At 40.6% G+C, this 19,243-nt stretch overlaps 1 protein-coding gene and 1 pseudogene across 3 annotated transcripts; one reads left to right on the top strand and one right to left on the bottom strand.

Moving 5' to 3' along the window:
• Positions 1-1,601: 1,601 nt before the first annotated feature.
• chrdl2 (chordin-like 2) lies at positions 1,602-18,199 on the bottom strand. Of its 3 annotated transcripts, XM_068331144.1 has the most exons (11): positions 18,062-18,128; positions 17,638-17,750; positions 17,404-17,497; positions 17,178-17,323; positions 15,811-15,904; positions 15,404-15,459; positions 14,736-14,892; positions 14,426-14,614; positions 14,154-14,327; positions 3,394-3,486; positions 1,602-3,290 (listed from the first exon to the last, which is right to left on the bottom strand). In XM_068331144.1, exons 1-11 carry the CDS (start codon positions 18,126-18,128, stop codon positions 3,157-3,159), a joined length of 1,317 nt encoding a protein of 438 aa, XP_068187245.1. In that variant the 3' UTR covers positions 1,602-3,156. The 3 variants fall into 3 exon arrangements, with proteins under 3 accessions (XP_068187245.1, XP_068187247.1, XP_068187248.1); XM_068331146.1 differs by lacking the exon at positions 17,404-17,497 and having other exon boundaries at positions 18,062-18,199; XM_068331147.1 differs by lacking the exons at positions 17,404-17,497; positions 17,638-17,750 and having other exon boundaries at positions 18,062-18,167.
• On the top strand, positions 3,863-8,642 carry LOC137606381 (uncharacterized; annotated as a pseudogene).
• Positions 18,200-19,243: the final 1,044 nt, after the last annotated feature.

Raw genomic sequence — 19,243 nt, forward strand, 5'->3', positions numbered from 1 at the left:
TCATCTGCTGCAGTTGAGCAGAGTGGGCTGGTGCAGTAGGCGTGGCCGGCAGGTAGAGTGGAGCAGAGGGAGGGAGAGTGGAAAAATACTGCAGCAGTGTGACAGGAGGGAAATGAGAGGCAGGGACTGTGACAACGAAAGCCGCTTCGGCGTTAAGGTCCAGCCATCTGAGTTGATGCCGGCTTTGTGAGTATGGTCCTGGTGAATAAATCATCGTGGTTCCCCATACGACGTGAAGTTTGTCACAATCAAAGAATATAAACCGCTATGTTTGACGAAGCCAAAACAGCTCCGTAAGTGAGAGACATGGACAAATGTGAACAACCGGAGCTAACTCGGTTAGTGGCCCGAACTTCCGGGATAGATGCCGGAAGCATGACAGTGTGATGTTTTCAAGCGAGCTTCTTCAAATATGTAGTTGGGGATTGTCATTACATGTGTTATTACATCTGTATTCAATTGGAGGCAGTGGAAACAATCTGTGAAAACAGGGCTTAAATAATTATTATACCATTTGAGTTAAGATCGTGATATCGTGAACATCTATCATCTTATTTTACCTCCTAACAAAAATGTCCTTTTAAGGGAAATGTCAGTGATTACAGAGGTGAGGCTCTGAGAGACAATGAGGAATACCAACCACATAGTTTATATCTACTTATTCTCAAATTAGAGGAGCGGATCAACCATCACAAAACAAAGTCAGATTTTCCACACACAAATGTTATCCGTCACACATCTTTTGCTTATCAAACCTCAGCTCGTATTTGAAATTACACACCAGAGCAGCACTGTTGGTTTCACCATTGTCTCGTTCGTGTAGAGAAGTATTACAATACATAAAAGTCAAGAGAAAAAAACGTTTGGAGTGGTAAAGGGGTTGTGAACTTCTGCTTCTGATTTCGTGCTTCTGATAACATTTCATCTTCAGTAGACAGACCATTTATCTGGCTGGCTGGAATTCACTTTGGAAGCCTTCAGATGGAGACAATGTTCCGGCTGTTTGCTGTGGCCGCCTTGCAGACTTGGAATAAAGTGAATCATTTTCAAACAATGCTTTTAACAATAATTTTAAGATCCGAGCCACCTCTTAAGCCTCTCAGATACATATGCACACTTGTTTGACTAATAAAAATCATTCTTTTGCAATTAATACAACCATTTCAGCACGAAAGCTGCAGCTAAAAAAAAATCTGAGATCAATATTTACACAATTTATGAGTGAAGACTGTGAAAGAGGTAAGAGTTTACATTCCAAGACCCCTTAGAAAAGTAATAGTTGGTCTATGAACAGTTTAAAAAAAGTCATTCAGCTATGATAATAAAGAAAAACCTTACAGGAATGTAAAAGAAAGAAAGAATTTAGAGAGCTGTTTTTAGACAAATGTGTAATCTTAACACAGCTGGACATGTATGGTGAGATCAGGCCTAATTCAGCCTCTTCCTACTAAATGCAGAAAGACAAAAACACAAAAAACATTCAAAGCCTTGCTCAGAAACTATAACTGAACATATGCTATGAATGAGGTGGAAAAACTCAAATTGTATTCACAGTAAAGAAGGTGGTGATCAACCTCATAAAAAAAAACAGCACACTGGAATAGACTATAGTCTGAAAGACTTTTTTATTATATGATTAATTACCCATCCAAAAATGTCCTTGATAATTCAATACAGCTTGCACTTCAATTCAATGCTTCCATCATGGCAGTAGCAGTAGTAGTAGTAGTAGTAGAAGTAGGATTAATAGTATGAGTACTACTAGTAGTGATGGTGTAATAACAGTAAAGTAACTATCAAAATTAACATTATAAACACCATCAACAGTCTGTGAAATAAATGTGACTGAACCAGCTCAAGCAGAGAAAAAATATACTGTATACGTTCAGCCTATAAACCATATCAGCTACCCTAATCAAATAAACATTATTCACACTTGTAACATTCAAGAATTGCCTTCTAAATTATTCTTTAAAAATGTATAAAAAGGGAATTATGCAGTTTTAAGTTCATAATCAGGATTGTTCTTAAGTTTTACTCCAATAATAGAAATACATCTCCTTTTAATCCCTTTTGTAATTTTTGTAAAATGAACTTAGAAATTTTTCTCAAACGTTTCCTCTTATGTATTAAGAAAATATTGCACACAATCTGGGATTGACATTGATTTAACTCTAAACATTATTTGTATAGTTTTGTCCATCCATCTGTGTATATTTGTAGATGAAAACAACCATAATCGATTCGCCTTCGGCTGCTCTTCCACCATGTGGGTCACAGATGTTGCTGGACCCTATCTCAGCTGCTTATTGGTGAGAGGCTGGGTATACCCCGGAGGTGTCGCCAGTGCATCGCAAGGCTACATTATTTTAAAATAAAACAAATTGTCTTATATTTCCCTAATGTGACTTTAGAAATAATGGACTAGTGTAATCATAAGAATCGGACTTGTTAATAATATTTAAAGTTCGTTTTTGTAAAATAACAATTGAAATTGTTATCAGGTCAGGCACCATATCTCAAGGGAATAATAAATTATATACAAGGAGTTGTAATTAAATACACCTCTATATTTATACAGGATTGTTATTGTGTTTTAAATGTATCCTTTATCATAACCAACATGATCATAACCATTACATTTTTATTCGAAAAACTTTTGCAGTTTCAACATCACAGCTTCTTTTTGATTTTCTAAAGTTTTGAGGATTTCGAGCTACCAAACGTACCAGTACATTTAAGTTCCTATAGGAATTTCCCAGAACAACATAAATGTGTATCATTTGCAAATATTTATATATCATTAATATCATTAATGTAAAGAATAAAGCTGTTTGAACCTATCACTGAGCCCTGAGGTACTCAACAGGTAACCTTCCTAAACCCTGATTGTGTCTTCATGTTGCACACCTCACTGTCTAGTTTTCAGGAGGAAAATCTATCTGCCAAAAGTTGTAAAAGTTATTTGTGATGAGTTCCCATCAGTAATTATATATTCAATCAATAACCAATATTATAAGTGAGAAATTACAGTTGTATTACATGAAGGATACTACACCTCAAAGTGCATGGAAGTGTGTAGTGTAGGAATACAGTAGACCTTGTCTTTTTGACCACATAGTTACTGGAAATAAAGTGTAAGGGCAGGAAACCCCATCAGGGTGAACAATTGTCTTCTATTTGCTTGGGATTTATGAAAGCCACCATCTCCCGAATGCCATCTGCACAAATTCTGCTCTGAGAACCTTTATTCAAGTTTGCTCCCACCGCCTTGAATTTTTTCCATGTCTCTGAAAAACACATTTGATTTAACTAATCACAGTCACAAAACAAAAATGTTTGTATGGAAATAAATCTAAAGGATTTCATTTGAGGGAACATTGTGATACAGACCTTCATCGAGTGTTGTAAGTAACGTGTAATTCTCTGGATGATCTGCTATTTCTCTTCTTTGAACATCATCAATTTCCATTAATTGTAAAACATCTGTATAGATAAAGAACTTAGATGAAAAAACATGTATTTACACAGCAACACTATACGACTGTCTCGAATGAACAGTTTGACATATCTGAGAAATATACTTATCCACTTGTGAACATGCAGCTACAGATGTCGCTCACACCCATCTACATGTATTGTTTAAAACTGAATTATGACTCGGTGTAGACAGACTCTGATTTGTCTATTGGAATGCATCGGAATCCAAGCTTGTTCCTTTTTTGGTGTGCCTCAAATGAGAAGCTTATGAGGGGTAAGGCGTCTCGCTAAAGGGCGCCTCGCTAAAGGGCGCCTCGTCAGTGCTCCAGAGGTGAGCTGACACCTACTACTGTCAGCTCACACTCTGAGTATTTTTGGAGAGATGAAGATGCTGAGGTTCTCTTTGGGAGTGACTAGGAAGGAAAGGATCAGGGATGAGTACATCAGAGGGACAGCACATGTTAGAGGTTTTGGGGATTAAGTCAGAGAGGCCAGACTGAGATGGTTTGGACATGTCCAGAGGAGAGATAGTGAATATATTGGTAGAAGGATGCTGAGCTTTGAACTGCCAGGCAGGAGGCCTAGAGTAAGACCAAAGACATTAGACATTGGAAGACATCTTCGGCATTGGACGACCCGCTCTACCACCCGCTCTACCACTGAACCACTGCCCCCCTAAAAAAATAATATATATACAGTGGTACCTCTACTTACGAACATCTCTTCATATGAAATTTTCAAGTTACGAAACGCCTCAACAGGAAAATATTGCCTCTAGTTACGAAAGAAATTTCAGGATACGAAAGGTAATAATACAGTATGGGCTGCTACTCGGAGCTCCCAAAGTTCCCGGAACGCAACACTCTTATAGCTGCTCTGCCACTGGCTATTACCTAGCATCTTCCTGGCACTCTCTGCCATTCTAGTTGATGCATAATTCGATTGACACTTTGAGGAAGTGGTAGCAGAGCCAGCTTCGTAGGTCATACTTTGAGGCTGGCGTGCTGCTCAAGTCTTTGTACAGAAACATGCTGAATTAACTGTCGCACCTGAGTGAGGAAGCACCTGCGTTTGCTGCTATCCGGTCTTCTGTTGTTAGCTGCCCACAACCTAAAGCCGATCAATAAGGTGGTATTTTTCCATTTATATAACTTATTTTAAACACATTTTTCCAATAACACTCTACCTACTATGGCTTCTGCCGCCAGCCTTTCCTCCGTCTCTTCCCCTATCTACTCTTGCTCCAACTGTCTGAAGTTCAGTTACTCCTCGACCTCCATTAGCGAGTCAAGAATCTGTTTAAAGCGTAGCTTTGTTTCAGTGCTGGAGGCAAGGCTCAGTGAGGTTGAGGTGAGGGGCGACTCCACTCCATCGAGCACGGGCATAGCCCCGAAAAAAGTACCCCCCAGACAGGTTTAGCTGGAACGGAGCGCCCAAGCTTAGCGCTGCAGCTAGTAGGCTCAGCTAGCGCTAGCCCAAGCGTAGTTTTGCAGGTAGTAGGTTCCGCTAGCGTTAGTCCTAGCTTCCCCCCACCCTCAGCGGCCCCCGAGGAGCCGGGTAAACAGCTTGGTTGGATAACTGTGAGGGGGAGACGTAGGCAGAAGAAGCCTACTGGACACCGCCAACCTCAAACTATTCCGGCCCCCTCCGTTTGTGTCTCAAACAAGTTTGCCCCCCTTAGTAGCACACCAACTGAGAAGCACACTCTTGTCATTGGCTCTTCCATTGTGAGACACATTAATTTAGGACAGCCAGTGGCCACAGTTAGCTGCATCCCTGGGGCCAGAGTAGGCGACATCGAGGGACAATTAAAGTTAATAAGTAAAACTAAACGGAGGTTTAAACAAATTGTAAATCATCGTGGGGTAAATGATGCTCGTCTGAGAAACTAAAAGGTTTTAAAAACTAACGTTGAGTCAGTGTGAACATTTGCGAAGACCCTGGCTGATGAAGTAGTTTTCTCTGGTCCCCTCCCAAATTTAACTAGTGATGAGATGATTAGCCGCATTTCATCTTTTAATCGCTGACTGACTAGGTGGTGTCCCAATAACTCCATACCCGTAGGCTTCAGTGATAATTGGAAAGCTTTCTGGGGCAAGCCTGGTCTCGTTAGGAGGGATGGCATTCATCCTACTTGGGATGGTGCAGCCCTCTTATCTAAAAATATAGTTCAAAGTCTGTCCTCTAAATCTAGACATACCTGAGTGGAGATCAGGCAACAGAGCTGCAGTCCTGCACGCTTCTCTGAGTTTCCCCTACTACAGTCCTCGGCCATAGCTAACTCTAATTTAACTAGTACACACCCAATTAAGACTGTGTCTGTCCCCCAGACCTATAGAAGTGTTAGACTGTTAAAATCTAGCAATATTGGTTCAATTAACCATAGTAATTTCATTCACATTAAATGTGTATCTAGACAAAGTTCAGACAGGATTATTAAATGTGGTCTTTTAAATATTAGATCATTATCATCTAAGGCTCTTTTAGTTAATGATCTAATAACTGATCACAGCATTGATATTTTTGGACTAACCGAAACTTGGCTATATAAGGATGAATATGTTTTAATGTCTTAATGAAGCCTCTCCTCCCAGCCACATCAACTGTCATATAGCGAGTGATAGTGGACGAGCAGCCATTTACAACTCTAACTTAGAAATTAACCCAAAACTTGAGTCTAGCTACAGTACTTTTGAGAGCCTTAGCATGCATGTACTACAATCCTCAAATAAACTAACTGATTCTATTGAATTTGTAATTGTATATCGTCCTCCTGGACTATATTCTTCCTTTTTGATTGGATTTTCTGAATTTCTATCTAATTTGGCGGCTACCAAAGATAAAGTTAGTAATAGTAATAGGAGATTTCAATGTTCATTTCGACAGTGTGAATGATTTTCTGTTTCTGCGTTGGATTCAAGTCTATGCTAGATTCTCTAGGCTTCTCACAGTTGGTGGATGGTCCTACCCATAAACACCATCACACCCTTGATCTTATTCTTACCCACGGTGTAGATATAGGGCATTTGAGTATTTTCCCACAAAACGACTTCTTGTCAGATCACTCCCTAGTTACTTTTGACTTTGCCCTAATTAACGATTAACCCACAGAATAAAACCATCTTGACTAGATCAATCACTGATTCAGTAATAACTAAATTTAAAGAAAAATCCCCTCAGCCTTAGAGCCAGTATGCTCCCCTGACCCCTATTCCAGTAATAGCCAAAATATTGATTTTCTCACAGAGTGTGGCTAAAATCCTAAAAACAACTCTTGATGGCATAGCCCCGTTAAAATTAAAAATTAAAAAAAAGGAAAGGTCAGCCCCGTGGTTTAACTCGTCAGTCCGCAACCTTAAACAGCGCTCCCGCAGACTGGAGAGAATCTGGCGATCGACAAAAACTGACCTAGCCTATTCAACCTGGAAAGACGGCTTTACGTCATATAAGAAGGCCCTCGGTAGAAGTAGAAATACTTACTACTCTACTTTAATAGAGGAAAATAAAAACAACCCTCGGTTTCTTTTCAGCACTGTAGCCCGGCTGACTAAGAAACACAACAGTATCGAGCCTACCATTCCTTCAAATCTTGAATGTGATGACTTTCTTAGATTTCTCCAAAGCAAAATTACAAATCTTAGAGATGAGATCCATTATGTATTGCCAAACACAAATAAGATAGCAGAGGAATCAGCTAATTCTGGCAATACCCTGGAGTGTTTTCAGCAAATGGAACTCTCCGATTTAAACTCCCTAATTTCCTCTGCTAAACCCACCACCTGTCTTCTAGACAAAATTCCAAGTACGGTCCTCATTGAGGTTCTACCATCAATAAATATACCTATACTATCCATAATTAATCAATCGTTAAAAATAGGTTATGTACCAAAATCTTTCAAAGTGGCTATGATCACGAAGAAACCAAACCTAGATACCTGTTAGAGAACAATCTGTTAGAGGATTTTCCATCAGGTTTTAGAAAAAACTACAGTACGGAGACTGCACTGCTAAAAGTCACAAATGACCTTTTAACAGCGTCAGATAAAGGTCTTCTATCTGTTCTAGTCTTATTAGACCTGAGTGCAGCATTCGATACTGTTGACCATAATATTCTTTTAAGGAGATTGGAAGAGGAAGTTGGGATTAAAAACTCGCACTAGATAGGTTTAGGTCATATCTATCCGACCGATTTCAGTTTGTCTATGTCAATAATAAATCTTCACATTGAGGGACTCTCATCTGTGGAGTACCTCAAGGATCCGTTCTGGGACCAATTCTGTTAAATCTGTATATGTTACCATTGGGAAATATTATAAGGAAACATAACATTAATTTTCATTGTTATGCTGACGATACTCAATTATATTTATCAATTAAAACAAATGAACCTGATCGGCTAATTAAATTGGAATCTTGCTTCAGGGATATTAAATCCTGGATGCTTCACAAATTCTAAATGTTGAACAGTAACAAAACTGAAGTCATCCTTATTGGGCCAAAGCATCTTAGAAATAATCTCTCTAACATGGCAATTCACTTGAATAGCATTGCTCTATCCTCCACCAATGAAGTCAGGAACCTGGGAGTGATTTTTAATCAAGATCTGTCCTTTAATTCTCATATCAAGTCTGTATCCCGGACAGCTTTCTTTCACTTGTGAAATATTGCTAAAGTTAGAAATTTCTTATCATTTAAAGATGCAGAAAAAAATCATTCATGCCTTTGTTACTTCTACATTATTATCGGGCTGTTGTAACTCCTCTATTAGGACTCTACAGTTAGTTCAGAATGCAGCTGCCCGCTTATTGACTCGAAGTGGGAGGAGAGAACACATCTCTCCTGTCCTAGCGTCACGTCATTGGCTCCCGATTAATCATAGAATTCAATTCAAACTCCTTATGATTACATATAAAGCTCTCCACTGTAAGGCTCCATCTTACATTGAAGATCTTATTGAAGTGTATCACCCACCCAGGGCCCCTCAATCAGAGGATGCAGGATTTCTGGTGACCCGTAGGGTTTTTAAGAGTAGAACAGGAGGCAGAAGCTTTAGCTATCTGGCCCCTTTACTCTGGAACAATCTCCCAACCTCGGTCCGAGGGGCAGACACTCTCAGCTTATTTAAGAGTAGACTAGAAACCCTTCGTTTTGATAGAACCTAAAATTAGAAAAAACACTCACCCCACTAGATATGCTGCTATAGGCTTAGACTGCTGAGGGTATTTTTCTCCGTCTCTCCCGTTAAAGGGAGATACTCTGAAGCTTCTGTCACTTCTCCTTCACTTTCTTTATCTTTCTATGCTCTTAGAATTTATTACTACTCCTAGAATTTATTACTACTACTGTCAAATCACACTCTCTGTCTGCACGATACTGCCGCTGTCTTTGTGCCTCTGTTTCACAGGTGGAGAACGCGGATGGAAGACAGGATACCCAAAGGCCTGGAAATCCCGCCCCCAATTCAGCAACGGCGCACTACGGGCTTGAAACTGAAACTGGCCTATCTGCCACTCTCTCACTCTCTCTCTCTCTGTCTCTTTTAATTGACCTATCTCTTTCCCCAATGTATTTCTATTTCCCAACCAACAGGTCAAGGCGGATGACCATCCTCCAGAGCCTGGGTCCTGCCCGGAGTTTCTTCCTCAATGAAGGAGTTTTTCCCCGCCACTGTTGCTTATGCTTCCTCTGGAGGGCATTGTTGGCTTTCTATCTGTAAAGCGCTTTGAAATGTCTTCTGATATGATTCAGCGCTATATAAATAAAAGTTGATTGATTGAGTTGATGGATTGGCATCCCATTGGCTAAGAGGGACCTCTATGTGTAGCTAGATAGGTGTCTATGCAGCGTCCTCGTCATTCGGCCCTCAACCCATGAGGTGTTCTGATAGTTTTACGTAAATATATTAACTTTTAGAGTATTCACTATGGACCCCAAGAAAGTGATGGAGAAAAGCGGAAAAGAAAAAAGAGGGGTTTTTGTCCACACAAACAAAGCAAGAGATAATAGAAAAGCATGTAAAAGGGATGTGTTTGGTTGACCTCGCGAAAGAATATGGCCATAATGTATCTACAATTGCCACATTATTAAAACACGATACTGCCTTTGGTAGCTGTAACTCCTTCCAAAGGCCTCGCTATAATTTAGAAGAAGAGGTCGGTAGTGAACGATGAGATGGAGAGGTTGTTACTCATGTGGATAAAGGAGAAAGAGATGGCTGGTGACACAGTGACTACATTCATAAACCTCTTCTTCGGTCTTCCTCTAGGCAGCCTGCCTGGTTGTTCAAAACTCAGCATCCTTCTACCAGCATATTCACTATCTCTCCTCTGGACGTATCCAAACCATCTCAGTCTGGCCTCTCTGACTTTATCTCCAAAACCTACTCATTCCTGACCCTATCCATCCTGGTCACTCCCAAAGAGAACCTCAGCATCTTCATCTCTGCTACCTCCAGCTCTGTCTCCTGTCTTTTCCTCAGTGACACTGTCTCTGGGCCAAACAACATCGCTGGTCTCACTGCAGTTTTGTACACTTTTCCTTTCATTTTAGCTGAAACTCTTCTATCAGACATCACACCTGACACTTTTCTCCACCTGTTCCATCCTGCCTGTATACGCTTCTTCACCTCTTTTCCACACTCTCCATTGCTCTGGACTGTTGACCCTAAGTACTTGAAATCCTCCATCTTCTTGATCTCTTCTCCCTGTAATCTCACTCTTCCACTTGGGTCCCTCTCATTCACACACATTTACTCCGTCTTACTGCAGCTAACCTTCATTCCTCTCCTTTCCAGGACAAACCTCCACCTCTCTAGCTTCTCCTCCACCTGTTCCCTGCTCTCACTGCAGATCACAATGTCATCTGCAAACATCATATTCCATGGGGATTCCTGTCTAACCTCGTCTGTCAGCCTGTCCATCACCATAGGAAACAAGAAGGGGCTAAGTGTGATGATCTGCATCTGCTATGTTCTGTATTGTCTTTTCGATACGCTCCTGACTTTGTCTTTTGTTTATTGGTTTTCAGTTCATGTACTTTCTGTTCTCTGTCATTGCCATGTTAGGTTATTCTTTGCGCCTGGTTTGTTCTCCCCTGATTGTTCTGTTTGCTCTTTAGCCAATCCGGGTTTAGTTCCTTCCCAGTGTTCACACCTAGTTAATTAGTTAATTATCAGCTCCACCTGAACCTAATTTTGCACCCTGGTCTATTTAAGCTCCTTCATTTCTGTTAAGCACTGTCGCAGTGTAGTTTGTGTATGTTCAAAGATCCATGTATGTCTAATAGTTAATTCTTGACCGTTTCCCTTACGACTTTCGAGTTTTGCCTTGCCTTAATTGTGATTTCCCGGATTTTGGCTTTTGCCTGTTGTGATCACGATTTTGTGTTTTATGCCCTGTGAATGACCTGGACCTGTTCGATTGGAGTATGTTTTTTGCCTGCCGTTTTTGTACTGTCTTTATCCTGAACTTCTGGTTTTGACCCCTGCCTGTTCTTGACCTTGGACTAATTAAAAGTTTCTTATTAATTGACACCTTGTCTCTCGCTCCTGGTTCCTTCGGAATCCGTAACACTCAGAGCTAATCCCTGATGTAGTCCCACCTCCACCTTGAACTCCTCTGTCACATCACAGCACACCTCACCACTGTTCTACAGTCCTCATACATGTCATGCACCGCTCTAACATACTTCTCTGCCACTCCAGACTTCCTCATACAATACCACAGTTCCTCTCTGGACACCCTGTCATAAGCTTTCTCCAGATCTACAAAAACACAATGCAGCTCCGTCTGGACTTCTCTGTACTTCTCTATCAACATCCTCAAAGTAAATACTGCATCTGAAGAACTCGTTTTTAGCATGAAACCATACTGCTGCTCACAAATGCTCACTTCTGCCCTTAGTCTAGCTTCAACTACTCTTTCCCATAACTTCATTGTATGGCTCATCAGCTTTATTCCTCTGTAGTTGCTACAACTCTGCACATCTCCCTTGTTCTTAAAAATGGGCACCAGCGCACTTCTCCTCCATTCCTCAGGCATCTTCTCACTATCTAAGATCCTGTTGAACAACCCAGTAAGAAACTCTACTGCCACATCTTCCAGACACTTCCAAACCTCCACAGGTATATCATCAGGACCGACTGTCTTTCCAGTCTTCATCCTCTTCAATGCCCTCCTCACTTCATCCTGACTAATCTTTGCTACTTCCTGGTCCACAACAGTCACCCTTCTGGTCTTTGTTCTCTCTCATTTTCCATGTTCATCAACTCTTCAAAGTACTCTTTCCATCTTCCCATCACACTACTGGCACCTGTCAATAGACTTCCATCCCTATCCTTAATCACCCTAACCTGCTGCACGTCCTTCCCATCTCTGTCTCTCTGTCTTGCCAACCTGTATAGATCAGTGTCTCTCTTCTTACTGTCCAACCTAGCATACAAGTCATCATAAGCCCCTTGTTTGGCCTTTGCTACATCTACCTTCACGTTACGCTGCATCTCCCTGTACTCCTCTCTACTCTTCTCAGTTCTCTCAGTGTCCCACTTTTTCTTAGCTAACCTCTTTCTCTGTATGCATTCCTGTACCTCCTCATTCCACCACCAAGTCTCTTTATCTACTTTCCTTCCAGATGACACACCAAGTACACTCCAGCATGTCTCCCTGATCACATTATCTGTAGTTGTCCAGTCATCTGGAAGCACCTCCTGACCACCCAGAGACTGTCTTAACTCCTCCCTAAAAGTCATGCAACACTCTTCCTTTTTCAGCTTCCACCATTTTGTCCTCTGCTCTGTCTTTGTCGTCTTCATCTTCCTCACCACCAGTCATCATACACACCACCATCCTATGCTGTTTGGCTACACTCTCACCTACCACTACTTTACAGTCACTGATCTCCTTCAGGTTACACCGTCTACACATGATGTAGTCTACCTGTGTGCTCCTACCTCCACTCTTATAGGTCACCCTATGTTCCTGCCTCTTCTGGAAGAAAGTATTCATTATAACCATTTCCATCCTTTTTGCAAAGTCAACCACCATCTGTCCTTCTGCGTTCCTCTCCTGGATACCAAACCTGCCCATCATCTCATCACCTGTTTCCTGCACCAACATGTCCATTGAAGTCTCCACCAATGACAAATCTCTCACTTCTAGGTATGCTCTGCATCACTTCATCAAAGTCCAACTAGAATTTCTCCTTCTCCTCCAGCTCACATCCTACTAGTGGAGCATACCCACTAACAACATTGATCACACCTTTGATTTCTAGCTTCAGACTCATCACTCTATCTTGACACTATTTTTACCTCCAGGACATTCCGAACAAACTCCTCCTTCAAGATAACTCCTACTCCATTCCTCTTCCTATCTACACCATGATAGAACAACTTGCACTCTGCTCCTAAACTTCTAGCCTTACTACCTTTCCAGCTGGTCTCCTGGACACACAGTATGTCAACCTTCCTCCTCTGCATCATGTCAACCAACTCTCTACCTTTTACTATCATAGTTCCAACATTCAACGTCCTTACTCTCAGTCCTATACTCTTGGCGTTCCTCTTCTCTCTCTTCCTACGAACACACTTTGCTCCTCTTCTTCTTCGACCAACAGTAGTCCAATTTCCACCGGCACCCTGTAGGTCAACAGCACCAATGGCGGTCATTGTTAACCTGGGCCTCAACCGATTCAGTATGGAAGTCATAGGTTTGATTCGCATGTTTGATATGGCAAAAGTTTTATGCAGGATGCCCTTCCTGACGCAACCCTCTGTATTTATCCGGGCTTGGAACTGGCACAATAAGACACTGGCTTGTGTCCTCTTGCGCCTACATTTGTCATCTTGCGGCTACATTTCTCACCCATTACTGTGTAACGTACTTAAATGTCATCTATAAATGTGAGAAAATGTCTGCATAGGTTGAAACTTGGAGGTTTACTGCTTGTCTGATTAAGGATTCCAGATTGCAACAGGACACCATTCCTTCAAGTCACCTGGAGTCTATAGAAGTTTCCAAAAGAATCAGGAGAACCTTTGTTTTAATAAAATAGCAGAGATAATGCATGAATTATTAGTCATAATGTAAAGTACCATGAAGTGGTTTGTTTAGAATAGCATCTACTAAGAGAAAGGATTTTAACAGCAGTTGTAACCACAAAAAAAATAATTATGTGTCGGAACTCACATGCAACATGAAAATGTTACATATTAGAGATGAACTCTAACACAGTCATTTATACTTACAACTCCAACTGGCACTCGTTATCAGGCTGCTTTTTTTTAGGCTAGTAAAAGATGTGGTTTTACAGTTGGTTCTGTGATCAAGTTTATTTTGGATTGTTTCTCCAGGTCTCCCTACTCGATCTCTCCTGACACTCATCAGTGTTTTATTCATTCATTCATTCATCTTCCAACCCGCTCAATCCGCTAACGCAGGTCGCGGGGAGCCGGTGCCTATCCCGGCAGTCTCAGGGCGTGAGGCGAGGGACACTCCGGGCACGACGCCAGTGCACCGCGGGTGTTTTATTTTATCTATATTTAATTTTTTAAGAAGTTATAGGTGCCTCCATATTTTAAACAAAATCACATAAAATCAAATAAAGGACAGATTAGGTCAGTTTGGAAGTCAGAAAGAAAGTAAGAATATTTACCAAAATCTAATATATTTCTATACCTTCAACGACCTTCCAAACTTGGACTTCCACTTCGGCAGTACTTTGTCTTTCAACAGCGATGATCCTGACTTTGTCATCTGTGTCAACCTTCAAAGACGAGTCCACTTTATACACCAACAGGCTACTTTTATAGCCAAGATAACAGTGAGTCTGGTTGTTTTCTGCTTTACTTTCTAGGGAGGAAAAACACAAGTGCGTTGTGCACGTGATGTTTACACCCAATTAATATCACATCAACATCAACTCTCAATTATGTCATATGTTTGACTACCTGGACAAGTCTTACAACACTTTCCCGCTAATTTCAGAGGATGCTGGCATGGGTACTGGCTGGGGCATGTGATGCGTTTACATTCCTGCAGGCCGTCAGTACAAGAGCAAAGGATGCATTCCAGGACCTTCCCCAAAACTGGGTGCCACATGTCTCCATGAGAGTATGTCTTGCCGTTGTATAAACACACTGAGAGAAATGGAAAACACCTGAGTGTTGTGCCACATATGGAAACGATCAGAAAGTTGTGAGGAACATGTCAATAAAATAAAATACCTGTACAACATCTTTTTGTTTGTTGATGTCTCACCTCTTTGGTGTTTCCTCTGCAACAAAATCGTCACGGTGGTCTTTGAGGCTCCTTTGAGGTTCAGTTTACTGAGGCTCAGGCCTCGAGGAGAAGTCCTAACCAGGGGCAGAGTCCGCATCCTGCTTTGCTCTCCAGAACACTGGTCAACTGAATGCCTCTTTCATAAAGAGACATGTAAAAAAAAAAACCAATGTAAGTCAACTTTACTTATGAGCCAGAGCTGAAGGGGACTCAACATGAATCACTGCCCACATCTCAGATCATTTTCAGCAGTTCAAATAGAGTAACATTTCAGTTTTGTCTTATTAGCAGAGCAAATGGACCTGGACCTGGATCTGAAGGGAAAATCTGGCACTCTCCATTAAACCCCCCCCAAATAAGATTCAAAACCAATATGTTTAGCACATTACACTTGAAAAAAAGTAAGTAACTTCTTTGTTCCTTTTCTAAAGATGACAAAGGTTAATGTCAGCTACCCCAGTGGGTTATAGTGATGTCACATTTTAGGACATTTACATGACTCGGATACTTCAAGCCCAGTCTTATAAATAAAGTACAGCTGTTTAACTCATGGTTCACTTTGAAGTCTTTCATCATATTAAGTTCATATAAAAACACTGTCTGCAGCTTGTCAAGTCTATAATAATAAATCAGCAACATCAACATACAACGCCTCTGTTTAGTTGGTGATTTCCAAGCTCAGATGACCCACTGGTACCATGATCTGAAGACAGAGAGGAAGTGTGAACACAATGTCATTACAATTATATTGCAACAGGGCTGTAAGTCAAAATTATATCTATCCATAAAGGATCTGTTTCATGATGATAAGATTATATTATGACTTTTTATGTCTTGTCTAAGGCAGGGGTTTCCAGTGGCACATATACGATTGCAGAGAACATAAATTGTATTATTCTGAGATCAAATTTCTGTATATGCTGTATTTTGTAGAAATATCTGATTTTCTTCTAATCTGTCACATATTCGAACCAAATCAACATGTTAAATTCTTAATCATATAACTGTGGGTCAGATAAAATAAAGTTATCTTCTCAGTTTGAAGGTTTTATACCTTTGCAAACCAAGCAGCAGGTATCTGGAACTGAGACTGGAGAGGTGCAAGTCATCGGTTGGCATGTTTTAAGAGCGCAGAAGATGTTTTCATTCTGAGGAAAGAAAAGGAGGCAAAATTTCATACATACATTTTCAAATATGTGCTCTAGAGGCCAAGCCTTAAGTACTCCAAGGTTTCTGCAAGGTTATTTAGACCTTTTTTATGTATTTATATCACTCAGAAAAACAGAGACAACATCCAAGAACATAAATCATAGTGGCTTCTAAGATCTTCTAAAATCTTCAAAGATGTCAGCAAAAACATGTTGAGAAAGATCTCAGGAAAACTCAAGGCATGACATGAAAAACCAGAGTATTAAGAATAAACTAGACTAAAAACTGCAGTAAACATAATCATAATCTCTATTTCTTCGGTTGTGTTTGGGAAACATGTTATAATAAGCAATGGAGCCCTGGGAGATGGTTATTTGGATAAACATGACTTTCACTGGTCTAAAAAGTATCCAACGAATCATCTGAATACCACTTGACTACGAGTCATTACAATAACTCCTCATACCACATCATGTGGTTCCACTTTCCTCTGTCACATCTGCTCTTTGCTTCTTACTAAATAGCCAGTTCAGTCGCGATGATCATGGTCAAGATATTACAACAAGAAAATGCAAAAAAGTTTGAAAAGTAATGAAATGAAAGTATCTTTAAAATTAAGGTCAGCAGCTGTGCACCGGTGGGAAGAGAGATTTCTGTGTCAAAATTTGTGAAACAACCATTTTCTTCACAGATTGTCTGCATCTCAACTTTCCACAGAAATGAACTTGAATTCTCATTGGAAGCTGCAGTTATTCTTTATTCCTGACACAGCATGTTACACACACTGGCCTCTTGGTCAAGATGGGTGACTTCCACTCAACTTGATCTGAGTTGGAGTCCTGTAGGTGACATGTTTATTTATTTAATCATGTAGTGTTTTACTGTTACTATCCCCAAATCCATCTATAAATATCAATTTTAATCACCCAGATCCAGATTATGAATTAGATATGGGATTATAGATTGTTTCTTTTTTATCATGATCTGAATTGTGGTTCAACATCACGTGTTGATTAAGTTTGGGTGTTTTCTTATTGACATTTTCATTATTGTTGTTATTATTACAGTAGTAGTGCATATGATACTGACAAAATGTTTAAATAGACCCTGTCTTGCAACATTAAGGAGAATGACAAAGTAATCCAGAATCAGCATTAGAAAATGATCAATCCACCCCCACACAAAATCTCATGTTGATCTTGCAGCCAAACCAATTGACAAATTAAAACAGGTTTAATCAAAATATGTACTATCAAATTACATATAACTTACCGAGCATGTGCACATAACACACTGGTTGCTTTGCCTGGATGGGAAGAGGTCGTCCTTCATGAAGGTGTCCCCTGGCTGATAAACGCTTCCATTGTGCCAGCAGGATTTGACTGACGTCCTCAGGCCTGCAGGGATCCTGGGCTGATCTGAGGAGGACACATCACGCAGGTGAGAATCAGAATCGTTTCACCGATCAGGTGTTTAGATGATAAAACAAAAAGCCTACTTGTGCATCTTGGACAACACTGCCGAGGCTCAGCTACTGCGTTCTCACATGGTGCCGCAGGACACTTGATCCTGTTACATTTCACATTACCTGTCTAAAGCACAGCCATAAAGGTTACCAGCAGTAGGCTGCTGAGTGTTTTTGACACATTTTTAGACAGATAATGTGGTTATATAAAAATATAATATAGCATTTGTCCTTGAAGTAATAGGTTTAGCAACTTTAAAAAAGCACCTCGGTGCAGACGCAGCGCATGCAGAACATAAATCCGAAGGGCTCCAGGTAGGGATGCCAGCTGTCTCCCGGGCTGTACGTCTTGTCTTTGAACGTGCATACCGCCCCGGGCTCTGTGTGCCAAGAAGGAGGATGAGCCACAGGAGGCTGTTAGGAAACTCATGTGGCGCAGATGACCCGAGCCGCAAAAGCACAACCAGTTTCAATGTCAACTATAGCGCAACATTGATCCAACATGTCTAGTCAAAGCGAAATTTAGTCCAAAGTGATTCAAACTTTAGAAAAACAAGGGAAACTGCAGTTATTTCTTTTCAGGTGCTTCTAATCTTAAAATATCCGCACATTAAGTCGCATATTCCACGTTTTTTCCTTTTTATAAATCTCACGTTTTATCCGGATTGAAGCATCATCAGAGTAGTCTTACCTTTCTTGGGTTTTAGCTCCGCAGAAGCAAAACAAAGAATGAAACATAAAAAATAGGTTGACTTCATTTTTTGCATGTACGTGGTTGGTCCTTCAATGCACATTAAACGTGCTTTGCGAGAGTGAAACTGCAGAGTGCGAAACAAGCGTTTTAAAAAAGATATCTTGCATCTCCGTGTTGATCTTTGGCGCCTCCTTCAGGAAACAACTGGTAGTGACGAATGTGCCACCAACCCCCAGAGGTTGATCCAGTCCAGGAGAAATGACTCTCATCAAAGATAAAGGACACACACAGACCAGCGATTGTGAAACATGCGGTATGCTCCATTCGTGTCATCTGAGAAATTTGCAGTACTTGTTTTTCTTGTCACTATTAAATTATTATCAATCATTATATAAATTAGTAAAGAAAAAAATACTATTTGTTCTCCTAATTTGCAGCAAAATTCACAGAGGTGTATTTTAAAATCCTCTGATTAAATTTGGAGGGAATAAAAGAAAAATTGTTTGTCTTTTGTCTACGTAGAAATCTCAGATATTACACAAAGTCTGTCCAGGAAAAGACATATGGACCGTCTGAAAGATTCATCCGCAGAGCGGGCTCAGTGGTCGGGCTGAGCCTAGACTCTGTGGATACACTTCTGGAGAGCAGAACCATGTCTAAAGTTAAGGCTATCATGAACAACACCAGCCACCCCCTGCACACCACCTTCTCCCAGCAGAGAAGCACCTTCAGCAGCAGACTGCTGTCACACAGTGCCTCCACCGAGGCTGAGGTCATCCTTTGTGCCCCATGCCATTAGTGGGTACAATGACCCTCTCAGGAGTAGCGGGGGGAGGTAGCGAGGTCAGCACGCGGTTGAATGGATTTAATTTAATTTTATACTGTTTATATTTTAATTTTATACTGTTTATATTTTAATTTTATACTGTTTATCTTTTAGTTATAGTTTAGTATATAAGTCCTGTTAGTACTGCATGTGTCTGTTAGTGTAGTGTATGTCTTGTGGTATGTCCTGTGATGTCAGTGTTTCTTTTTCTCCTGGCGTTTAATCCAGTATTTATTCGTGATGTAATGCCTAAGCAGTGGATATGTAAAAATTTCCTCTGGATCAATAAAGTACCTATCTTCTGCATAATATGACGCAATGATAGTGAAGCATCAAGGGCTAAATGTAGTCAG

This window comes from Antennarius striatus, chromosome 13, assembly GCF_040054535.1.
Source record: "Antennarius striatus isolate MH-2024 chromosome 13, ASM4005453v1, whole genome shotgun sequence".
NCBI lineage: Eukaryota > Metazoa > Chordata > Actinopteri > Lophiiformes > Antennariidae > Antennarius > Antennarius striatus.